Source organism: Gossypium hirsutum, chromosome A13, assembly GCF_007990345.1.
Source record: "Gossypium hirsutum isolate 1008001.06 chromosome A13, Gossypium_hirsutum_v2.1, whole genome shotgun sequence".
NCBI classification, from domain to species: Eukaryota; Viridiplantae; Streptophyta; class Magnoliopsida; order Malvales; family Malvaceae; genus Gossypium; species Gossypium hirsutum.
Genome location: NC_053436.1, coordinates 94,507,548 through 94,519,212, shown reverse-complemented (window position 1 = coordinate 94,519,212; position 11,665 = coordinate 94,507,548). Strand labels below are relative to the sequence as shown.

The following is an 11,665-nucleotide window of genomic DNA, read 5'->3' as shown; positions in this document are numbered from 1 at the left end:
CAAGGACTAAATTTAAACTGAAACAAAATATCAGGGCTAAATCATAAATAAAATAAAACAAAATTGTAAACATAAAAAAGGTGGAGGGACTAATTGGGTCATTAACCCAATCCTCAAAAACACGCGGATCCTCCCCGGGTAATCGGGTCAACGCGCGGATCCTGGGGTCTTAAAACGATACCGTTTTTAGGCTTATTGACTTAAGCCGAAACGACGTCGTTTCGTCAAGGCTATATAAGCCAAATTCTTAGTTTTAAATCATTTGAAACCTAAGTTTTAAAAAAAAAAGTTTAAATACCCTCTGAAAGAGGGGAGAGGAGAGGCCCTCCTGGCTCTGGCCTCCGTAGGCCACGCGCCGGTCATCAATCCTACACGCGCCGTCGTACACGATGGTCTGAGGGTCTAAAACCTTCGTCATTCCACAGGTAACTCCTTTTTTCTTTGAACACTAATAGTTTTTGCTAAAACAATTCATATATATATGCACTCAAAGAGAAAGAACGAGATAACGATTAAATCACCTTTTTAAAAAATGTTTGTATTTCTCTGAATGAATATGTGTTAGTATATTTTCTATTCTGTCAAAATTTGCCCCCCCTTTACATCGTATTTTACATCTATTTATACTGCTTTACAAATAAATCTAAAAAAGTAAACCCCGATTCTGATTCTTGCTTCTTTCCTTTTCTTGCAAGCAATCGAGCGAGGGAATCTCTAGCCTCTGATTACTGCGCCGATCACGGATCCTAGAATCACGGCACTGATGAGGCTACTGGAACGGCATGCGTCGAAGGGTCGAGACGCTTGGGATGGCTCGAAGTTTCCAGAACCTCGTTGCGGCGCTGAGGAGAGGGAGAGCTAGGGTTTCTAACCCTATCTGAAAGTCATTTGGGCCCCTGCTATTTGGGCCTTCGGGTTTATTAGTATTAGGTGGGTCTGTTTGGGTCTGGTTTAAGTTGGGCTGGTCTAGTTTAAGTCTGGTTTGCTGGGTAGTTTTTTTAGGCCTGCTGGGTTGTAACCGGTCTGATTGGGTATAACGGGTCTGAGTTATTTGGGCCTATGTTTGGGCTCTTATAAACTGGACTTTATATGGACTATTAAATAAACAATCATTTATTTACTTATTTATTTCATTTGGTTTTAAGGCCCGGTTAAATTTGGGCTATTACAGAGTCCATTTGATGTACCTTCCCTTATTAACTGATTTGCTAGGTGCCCGTTCTTACAGCTGGGGTTCGATAGTACTAGAGATGCTATATCGGAGCTTTGTCGAGGGACAAAGCATAAAACACAAGATATAGGTGGCTTCCTGATACTGCTATAATCTTGGGCGCTATACAAGATGCCATTTCTGGCATCAGTGGGTCACCAAGTACATGTGTTCCCACTTGTGAATAGGTAAAAAAAAAATTTAACTTGGATCAAGATTTTTTTCATGAAAATATGTTTTAACGAGTTTGGTTTCTATTTCTAGATGGTATACTTGTCCGGATATCGGGAAGTCAGAAACAATCATTGTAACACCCCGTACCTATCCTAAACATTAAAACCAAGTCTGGAAACTACATCAAAACGTTAGAAATATCCAACCTTAATTGTCTAAAGTTAACAGTCAAAATAATTTATATAAACAAACCCATGTATAACTCCAATTTATAAATTGAAACACAAGCTAAGCGCATAAAAGCATAAGTCTAAATAAAACATTAAGTAAAAAGAAAGGAGATGACCAAGCTTCTGCCACGCCGACCCACTAAAGCTTGTGGGTTACCTGAAATTCAGACAAACAATCCAAATGAGTTTATAACTCAGTGTCTGTGTAACTTATATTCAATAGTAATTGGTAATATACAGACGTAATTTCAATTTCCATAGATCAACTACTTCTTAGAAATAGATGCAGAAACAGAGAATATAATATACAGATGCAGAACATATCAGATACAGATGTAGATTCCTACCCTCATCCACTACACACCATCTCTGTCCATCCTGATACACTATATAGGACATCAAGTACCCATCCATCCCTACACATCGCATAGTGGTTGTATGTCACGTTTTAGAATAATTATGGTCTACCTGCTAGATTAAAATGCGATAAATCACCAAAATCAAAAATGTTTGTGGCTTAGCCACCAGAGTTGGCAAATTATTAAACTGCTCACACTTCCTTCTTTATTCAGCCCTAATCCAGATGCAGACGTAGATTTAATAGATACAAGATATAAGTACATAATAATACAATTTCAGATCGTGTTCATGTAACGCTATCACACTTATTTATTAGATCACAGAACAAATGTATATATTTACATCAGAATAATAGGTTATTCAATAATAGATTGTAAGATAATAGTTTCAATTTCTAAATTAGATCATACGAACCCTATGATAGGCCTATGTTCGATTCGAACGATGATTATGGTCTTAGGGAAAATTTTGGATTTTTGGTCTATAAGCTCGTGTGGATTCACACGGCTTGAGTGGCTGCCCGTAGCTACAAGGGCCTAGCACACGCCCGTGTAGCCCTCTTAATGTCACACACGGCCTAACACATGGTCATGTAGCTCAAGACAATGAGTTGCACGATCTAGCACACGGTCAAGTGCAAGCCCGTGTGACTCAAAGCTCGAATTATCTCTCACATGGCTTGGACACACGCTCGTGTCTCTAGCCCGTATGTCCCTAAATCCAAAACAGTAAGTTACATAACCTATACAGATGCTCGTGTTACCCTAATTCGTAAACAGTGAGTTACACGGCCTGACACAAGGCCGTGTGGTGTCGACAACCATGTTTTTCGGCATTTGCAAATCACAGAAAATTGGGTTTTCATTATACACCGGTATAGTTTAGATGTAGGAACACTGTAAAAGAATTTCGGGACCTAAAACGAATTAAACAACCTAATCAACAAAATTCATATCATTTTGCACTTATTTAACTATGTCGAAAGCTTCGACACAAAAATCTAACACGACACAAAAATCTAACACTTACTGATGAGTCAACAATAATTGTTCAAATTAGTGTGTTGAAGATCATTACCTTCGATATCTACGCCTAAAAGAAAATCAAATGAATGCTTAACAGAGAATTCAAGAAAATCAAATAGAAACCAACTTCGAAAGGAACAGACAAAAGCAAACATTGAACAAAAAAATTATAATAAAACCCACATAATTAATCTTTTCAATCGACAAATGAAATGTGCACTTCCCCGAATACACAACAGAAAAAATTTAACGGCAAACTTCAACGATTGAGAAAACAAAAAAGAAAAGAAAAGAAAAGAAAGGAAAAGGAAATAAGGGAAAAAAGAGAAAGAAAGAAATAACGTAAAAGAGAAAAAAAATAAAGTTCAAGAAACCATTTAATTTTTTAAAACAAAACTAATTCTGTAGAGTAGCAAAAACATATCCCCATTTCGCTTATGCAGAAACCCGAACACAAGATCAGAAAGTATATAAAAACTTAACCATCGAACCAGCAAGCTCATTCTTGATACAAATTAACACAGAAATAAACTTAAGTCAAATGTTCAATGATAAGGGTCAAGTCAAACAAAATAACAAAATTTTCAAAAGTGAGGTTTGAACCCCTGACCTTCAACATACAAACAAAGCACTTAGCCATAGATACAGAGATTTAATTATATCAAAAGTTAACAAACAACACTCAAATTTTTGGGGTGTTACACTGATTGTATACTAACAGATGATCGAGGCATACACCAAGGATGAGGTAATTTATTTTCAAAAATTAACTTAAATTAATTTCATGTAATTGCAATTAGTATTTTAATTATATTTTTAATTGTGCAATTCGTGTGGATGTCGTATATCACGCTGGATGTTGCTTCTGTCATTCCTCCGTTGACTACAACCCATACACTCGTGTGGTGTGTTAATACACTTGTGATCAATTTTCAAATAGTGGTGTAGTACGTCGGGGATCGGGTGCTTCGTCAATTCAGGTGCCATCAACATATTTCGAACATTCCTATACAATTGGGAATATATGTTCACGGAATTGAGAAGGGAAAATATGCAAATAATTGGGCATTAGAGCATTAACCATACATTGTGTTGTGGAATGCTTGGTTAGAGAGAAGGCATCATCTATAATCATATTTTTATGATTTCACTCTTTCGAAGGACTACCAATAGTGGTAAATGAGAAATAGGTTGCCCTACTTATATGGTAGCCAATTGATAGTTGTCCCTTCACATATAGAATGACGAGCCCCCCTACAAAGTCGACCTCATCAATCATCTCCTACTCTACCACCCGAGCCTGAACTCGAGCCCAAGCCAATGTCGACACCTTCATTGTCATACACACACTCGACCGCTAGTCCCTATCATCTGAAGATGGGGGTTACAATTTTATCCTGGAATACTCGGTTTACGCAATACATCCGGAGATGGGTTGTTGCAGTTCCTATAGCAACCGAGCTCACTAATTATGTTTGACATATTTAGCCCATTGCCACCCTAGTACTACACCCCTCCCAAGCAAACACTTGTGACACATGATTTTTTGAGTTTGCTAGTACACCCCAAGGATCGCCTATGAGTGATGAGAATGTTGGTTCAAGTGAGATTGACATTGACCATGGAGATCACCCACAACGCGAAAGAAGGCCACCACAACGATACACCCCCATAAACAACCCCGCCAAACCATAAATTTTGATGGTTTTAATTCAAATAATTCGACTTATTGTAATGTTCAATTTATTTAAAGTTTGTAATATTATTTCAAGCTAAAATTTGTCCCATGTTAATGAAATGTTTTATATAAGTTCATGCAAATATATCTGCCCATCAAGTTCATTCAAATATGTTACAAGTTCATGAAAATATACGTGACAATCAAGTTCATGTAAACATATGTAAATAATTTAAATTAATACAAAAATGGTAATTCAATACAAAATAGGAGACATAATTCACATTCTAGTCAACCGAGACGACTATCTCGGGTGGTAGTTTCAATAAGGGCATTTGTTTCGATTATGACTTCTTAATCTGTACGCGCCACATTGTTTATTGTTGACCCCGTCCCTTATGTCCATGTCATTTCTTATCCAAGTGATTTGCAGCCGACTTTTGGGCTTCCTACGGAGATTGCAATATTTGACCAACTTGAAAGTCGGTGGAGAAACTTCCTACGTTGACACATCTCATATTGTTGGAAACTCGTTTCCCCAAATACGTAATATGCATTCTAGTGTGTATACCTCATTGATATATTGTTCGACATTGATGGAGGCATCAGTACATATTGCAACGATGTGCGCACATGAGTAATGAAGTGTCTGGAATTTCCCACAGTCGTATTGCCTGTTTAGGGAATCAACTCTGTATGACCTAGAAGGGATACTCGATCAACAATTGACAATCTCTCTCACCCTAAAAGTTTCAAAATATTGAGAATATAATTGAACGTTCATAGTCCTCGCTCTTCGATTGTTGACTATTATTGCCTTCCTAACTGCCTCGACATGTACGAACCTAGCATTCATCTAATTTACTTGTCTGAGCCTTATTCTCGACATCAATGTAGCCATCTGGTAGAAAGTAGCTAATAATACAGATGCAATTGGGAGATGGTGTACGCCACAATACCGCTTAAAAGACCTCTTCCAGGTTGGTGGTTATATAACCATATCGCGAACCGTCATCAAAACTTTGAGCCCATTGCCAAGGCTTCATACTCCCAAACTACTCTTGTAATGTAGTATTCGTTTGAATTTACATATCAGCTTGGAGGTTAGCTAGTCTTCGTTTGAACCGATGTGGTTCCAGCTTGTACTCTGGATAGTTTCAACATCTTACGTATCATTTCACAAACTCTAAACATATAAGGAAAAAATGAAACAGATAATTACCTATATTCAATACTTGTCTACTCAATCCATATTTTTGAATTTATTGTGGAAGTTCGCCGCAATGTGCCTGATGCAATAGACGGATCTTCATAGAACACCCGAATGCCTAATTGCGACAATTAGCCCTTTGATCTATTGAAAATGATGTAAGCGTTGTCTTTAGTTCCCATTTACCTGCACAAGCGGCTTATAGGAGGAAAGACTCGAATGCATGGATTGAATGTCTAAAAAATCTGGTGAAAAGTTATTTTTCCTGGATGTAGTTGGTTGTCCCGATTGTAATAAGGCAACATCTCCAACTTAATGATAGTCTCTAGAATGTACTCTCACATTGCGACTATCCATCCTTAGAGTTTGTTGTAAAACGCATTTCAATCTCCGTACAACTGATCCATGGTCATTTGTTTAGTCAACCATGCCTTCCAGTATACAACTCAGTACTAGAACCATTCTTGCACTTCAACAATCAGCACCAACATAGGAATGGTGAGCATGTCTTTAACTATTTCTAATATGCAGTTGCAGATAGTTTTTGAATCAAGTTTGTGGTGGTCCTGCATCATATGCGCCAAAGTGCATGTATGAGGCCCAACATTTTTTCGTATCCCCCACTACTAGAATCTCTAGATAAATGTAACTTGTACCCGTCACTTGCACATTTCTATCAACTTCCAATACTCATCAACATAGATCATTAGTTTAGAGTCAGCCACCTTATAATCCATTGACACCTTCATACTATATCGCTTGATGACATTGACACATTCGTATTTGCTCGTAAATCTTTAACCCATTAACAACTCTTCTGATTCAGGATCTGTTAACATCAGGTGAGTAGGTATTATGTCCAGGTACTCGGGGAACTCGGAAGCATGCGTCGCATTTGGATCGACGACTGACATATAGGCCCTAGGATTTTGTGTATGATGATGCCACAACTTGGGTTTCCAATCAAAAGGGCGTGATCATTTCCATCATCTGGTCCTTCATCGTTGATATCATCTGGGACATTGTCTAAATAGGGGTCATTAAAATATTCACCTTTGTGATCAGAAAAACCATCATTATTGCATCCATCTTCACCAAGCGCATTGGTTTCAATAACGACTGGATATATCTGTAATCTACTACTGTACTGATCTGAACATCCAACATTAAGATTAATGTCAAAACCACACACAAATGACCTCCTATTGACAGACGCTCTAGGAACCTCTATATGTGGGTTTTCAACTCCATATTGTTGACTTAATTGAGTTACATTTTCGACGGGCTCCACATTTGCTAACTCAACAAATAACTGAATTGATTCAGTGTTCACCCTTTCTGGTAGACAATACAATGCGGCCAATGTCTCGACATCATCATTGTCTAAAAGTTCTATTTTGGTAAATTTAATAGGATTTGATGAAACTGGAAATTTGTAGAATAGTATTGTCATCCTCCTTCCACAACGTCGGGAAATTTTTTCATTGACCTTCTCTTTAATATCACTGACGGACACATTCATATCAAATATCATTCCTAATTTTTTGCAAGTTTCAAAAATACAACCAACAGTTGTTTCTAAAAAACACCATCGAAATGAATAACTGTAAAAAATTGATTCTCTATTTTTTTTCTAAAACTACAAAAATACAACCAGACATTTTAGTACTAATATTAACACTAAATACACTTTTAACACAAATAAACTACTATAAAAAGAAATAACTAATTATACTAATAAAAAAATAACCTTACAACTAACTAAATACACTTAACATTTTCTTTTTTTTTTTTCTAATTTTTGGTGAGGGGAGACCTTTAGCTCTGTTTGTTAGAATTTTTTTTCTTTAGGTATCTGTGGGGGGTTGGGGACCAAACCAACCCCCCTTTGCAATATTCATAATATTAATTAATATATATATAAACAGAAAGTAAAAAAAAACTTATATATAAAATAATCGGGTATTAGAACTCGAACCCGTGATCGACAGGTCACATCAGTGGTAGGCCGTTAGGTTTATAATATTATTTTTAAAAAATAAAGTAAAAAAATTGATATATAAAATAATCGACGGGTCACATCGATGGTAGGCTGTCAGGTCGGTGTCTTTTTTTTTTTACTTCTAGCTTTAAAAATTTTATTTTAAAGGGCACCAATAAAATTTTTTTTTTTCGTTTTACCAGTATAAAAAAAACCGTGTATTTTTATGTTTGAAATGCTAGTGTCGTCGATTGCTTAGGCGACACCCCCAAAAAATTAATTTTTTAAATATGATGTCATAGATGGCAGGGGAGAGGGGTGTCGCCAATTACTTAGGCAACACTGGTTTTACATTGTTGAGTTTACCTAGATTGGTAAATAATAGGGCCTTATACTATTTTAGTATATATTTTATTTTTTTATATTATTTAGGTAAAAAACTCCATCTTTTAACTAGAAAAAAGAATTTAACAGTTAATGTTGAAAAGACAACATAATATTAAAATAATATGGCTATATATAATTATGATAGTAAAATCAATGATGTTTGAATGAAATAAGTTGAACAAAGAATCAGTCAAGATATTGGTTTGGAGAATGGTAACAAACCTGATGAATTGTGACCGGTACAGATTGGTTGAATCGATAGTTAAACCAAAATTTTAATATTTTATTTTTAATAAATTTTTAATTAGATCGACTGACAAATTGATGATCTAATTTATATAACTACCGTTTTGGTTTTAAAAATATTTCCTAAAATTATCTATTTATCGAAAATGGATGAATAAGAAATGTGAGAATACAATGGCTAATCGCATCACTAAATTGATTTTTAGCAGGATGTGGGTCTTCGGTTGTTTGTAGAGAATCTATTAAATTTTAATAGTTTAATCTAAGTATTGTATTTGCTGTTGTTTTAACAAAATTTATTTGGGATATTGACATATTTTAACTAAAGACATGAAGGTCAGTTTCGGAACATTTTTAAGCTTTGAATGCTGAAATAGATGGATTAAATCCCTTTGGGCCCGTCTCTGATGGGCGTAAATTGAAATCCTATAACTTCAGATATTATCAAAACTTGAAGCAAAGTTGAAAGGAAAATATTATAAATAAAGTATCTCAGAAGCCCCATTATTGTGCAAATGAAGGCGGTGCTGCTCAGATTTGGAAGTTCATATTGAGTGCTCAAATCCACTGATACATTCACTGCCAATGAGCTGGCATTGTTGCTCAACATTTTGCATTGAAATTTCCAATAAATTATATAAAATAAATAATTTTAACATAATTTTCATCAATGTATGAAAAATATGACCATTCAAATATTTTAAATATATTGAACCAATACTCAAAATTAAGACTTCAATCTAAATCTGAATAATATATAATACGACCGCTACTTTACTGCTTTGAAATATCAAAAAGTTTCTACAAAACCCTTGTGCAATGGTCTATAGCTCTATATATACACCAGATTTCAGAACAAAAAAGAAAAACTCAACTTTTTGTGAATCAAAATTTCCTGATTTACACTTCTTCACCACCACCACCACCATTATCATCATCGTCAAGAACATCCTCTCTACACATGGGACAAGTTCCTTGCCTGCTTAGCCATTCATCTATGCACTTTAAGTGAAAGATGTGCCCACATCTGGGAAGATTTCTTGCCATTTCTCCATCCTTTAATCCCTATAGGAAAATATATATATACATGCAAAATCTCATTTGACTGCTACACAAATCGAAATGAAAAGAAAAAGGATTGCAGATATCGAGATTTGGTTTACCTGTATGCAAATTGAACAACAAGATTCCTCCCTTGATTTGATCCTCTCAATAGAATGAAATTCCTGCATTGGAAGCTTTTGGATGCAACTTCTAGATAAACCCTTTCCTCCATTTACATCATATATGTCTGAGATTTCTCTGTATGTCGATTCAAGTGAATTCATCTGCAATTTTTTTCATCAACATAAGAGGAACAGTGTAACCAAAACCCAAATATTACTTTGTTTGGCTACTCAGAGAGTTACTTACTTGCCATTGGTATGCTTTTAGCACTGCTGGGCTTACCCATTCAATGAAAACCTTCCCATTTACTAAGCTAACCAATAAGGCTACCTATAAAACAGCAAATCAAATAAGGAAATTTATACTTTATTATTTTTTATTTTTATATTTAAACAAAGGGTTAATTAAAATAGAAAATTTTCCACTTGAATGTATAACTATTAGTGAGGATGAAATTAATGCGAATTGTGACCTTAGACAATGACTCCCCATCAGCCAATGATTCCAGTAACTGAACGGCTGTGATCGCACCTGCAACAGCCCCAATTCCAGCTCCCCTGAAAAACCCAGTTTCTGTTGTTTGCCCTTTCATTGCTCCTACTACAGTTCCCACTATGGCTCCTCCTACAAGCAAATTTGAGTCCAAAGTTCAAACTGATATAGCAGCTATAAACAGGGAGGATCGATCCTCCAAACTATACCCGAATCAGAGTAACATAATATAGGAGTTTAGAAGAGGTAAATATTGCACAAACTTTCTCATTTGTCAGAGACAAAACCAACACAATATATACAAGAAAATGGGATCTGCAGGAAAAGCCAAAATCGATGAAAAAACAAACCCGAGTAGCTAAAAAAGATAACCAAAAAGCGAGAAGTACAAAACTTGAAGCAAAGAAAGCATATTACCTAAAGCAAAAATGCAGATGAAAGCAGCAAAGAGTGATCTTTTGAAGAGTTTAATTAAGAATCCAATCCTAAGATCTGTCATTAGAACAAAAATCCAGAAAGCAAGAGCTTCCCCACATCTAAATGCTAATCCAGGGAAACAGTCCTTTAACATCGGAAGAAAATATCTAAAACAAGGGACAAAAGGAGTGAAGAGAGAGGGAGTGTGAAAGGTTGAATTGAATGTTAGAAGTGAAAGAAGTCGGTTTTTAACGAGTGAGGGTGGGGAAGGTTCTGGTGTAAATACAGAGCATTTATAGCCGGCGGCCCAAAGCTAAAGTAATTAGTTCTCATAGGCAATGAAATGAGATAAAATTTTCATATGAAAAAGAAAATCAAGTACTAATACATGGGGTTATTTCCGTATTGGCCATTGCATTTTTGTTGTTAGTGTTTTAAACGTGTCTAATAAAATGACTAAACAATTCATTTTCCTTTATTAATCAATCCATTTTAAGTTTTTTATATACCATTCATCACTTAAATTTTATTAAAAAATAATATAAAATCTAAAAATAAAGACTTTATTTTTTTAAAAAAATCAGGCGGCACAATCTATCACTATACTTTAACAGAATTAAAGTTTAGGGACTAAATTTTAAAAAATTAAATTATAAAATTAATATAAACCCAAAAAAAAAAAGTTAAAAACCAAAGTAGAAAAGTTGTGAGGTTTAAGACTAAGAATGGGTAATATATTTACATGTGATTAATATAAAAATAATAGTGATGGTGAAATTAAATACTGTAATATAGCAAAAAAATAAACTAAACACACTAAATGTTGTTATATCTTTTAATTAAAGCTTAATAGAAACTAAGTTTGCTTTCACCCAAATCAATTTATTTTCTAAACAAATAAATACATGGACTAGAAAGGTCATCTTTTAAAATATTATATGTAATTCTTTCACCGACATAATGAATGTCATATAACTTAATATTGTTTATTGAAATAAACGAAGTCCGCTAAACCCATTTTATGAGAGTAAAAGACTCTTCTCTTTGTTACTTTCCCTGACAACATAATGAATGTTATATATTATATT

General features: G+C 35.0%; 1 protein-coding gene and 1 long non-coding RNA gene across 3 annotated transcripts; one reads left to right on the top strand and one right to left on the bottom strand.

Annotated features, from left to right (window-relative positions):
- Positions 1 to 215: 215 nt before the first annotated feature.
- LOC121212487 (uncharacterized) lies at positions 216 to 1,489 on the top strand. Of its 2 annotated transcripts, XR_005907728.1 has the most exons (3): positions 247 to 425; positions 696 to 1,398; positions 1,475 to 1,489. It is a non-coding gene; the product is annotated as an uncharacterized lncRNA (long non-coding RNA). The 2 variants fall into 2 exon arrangements; XR_005907727.1 differs by lacking the exon at positions 1,475 to 1,489 and having other exon boundaries at positions 216 to 425; positions 696 to 1,133.
- A 7,763-nt stretch (positions 1,490 to 9,252) lies between these two features.
- Positions 9,253 to 10,909, bottom strand: LOC121212486 (NEP1-interacting protein 1). Its single transcript, XM_041085309.1, has 5 exons — positions 10,578 to 10,909; positions 10,141 to 10,292; positions 9,915 to 9,998; positions 9,665 to 9,829; positions 9,253 to 9,566 (listed from the first exon to the last, which is right to left on the bottom strand). The coding sequence occupies exons 1-5, from the start codon at positions 10,729 to 10,731 to the stop codon at positions 9,402 to 9,404; spliced, it is 720 nt and encodes a 239-aa protein (XP_040941243.1). The 5' UTR covers positions 10,732 to 10,909; the 3' UTR covers positions 9,253 to 9,401.
- Positions 10,910 to 11,665: the final 756 nt, after the last annotated feature.

Coding starts and splice junctions, on each gene's coding strand:
- LOC121212486 (XM_041085309.1), bottom strand. CDS start 10,731: ATGTTAAAGGACTGTTTCCCTGGATTAGCATTTAGATGTGGGGAAGCT. Junction 10,293..10,577: donor CATCTGCATTTTTGCTTTAG/GTAATATGCTTT, acceptor ATTTGCTTGTAG/GAGGAGCCATAGTGGGAACT. Junction 9,830..9,914: donor TAAAAGCATACCAATGGCAA/GTAAGTAACTCT, acceptor AAAAAATTGCAG/ATGAATTCACTTGAATCGAC.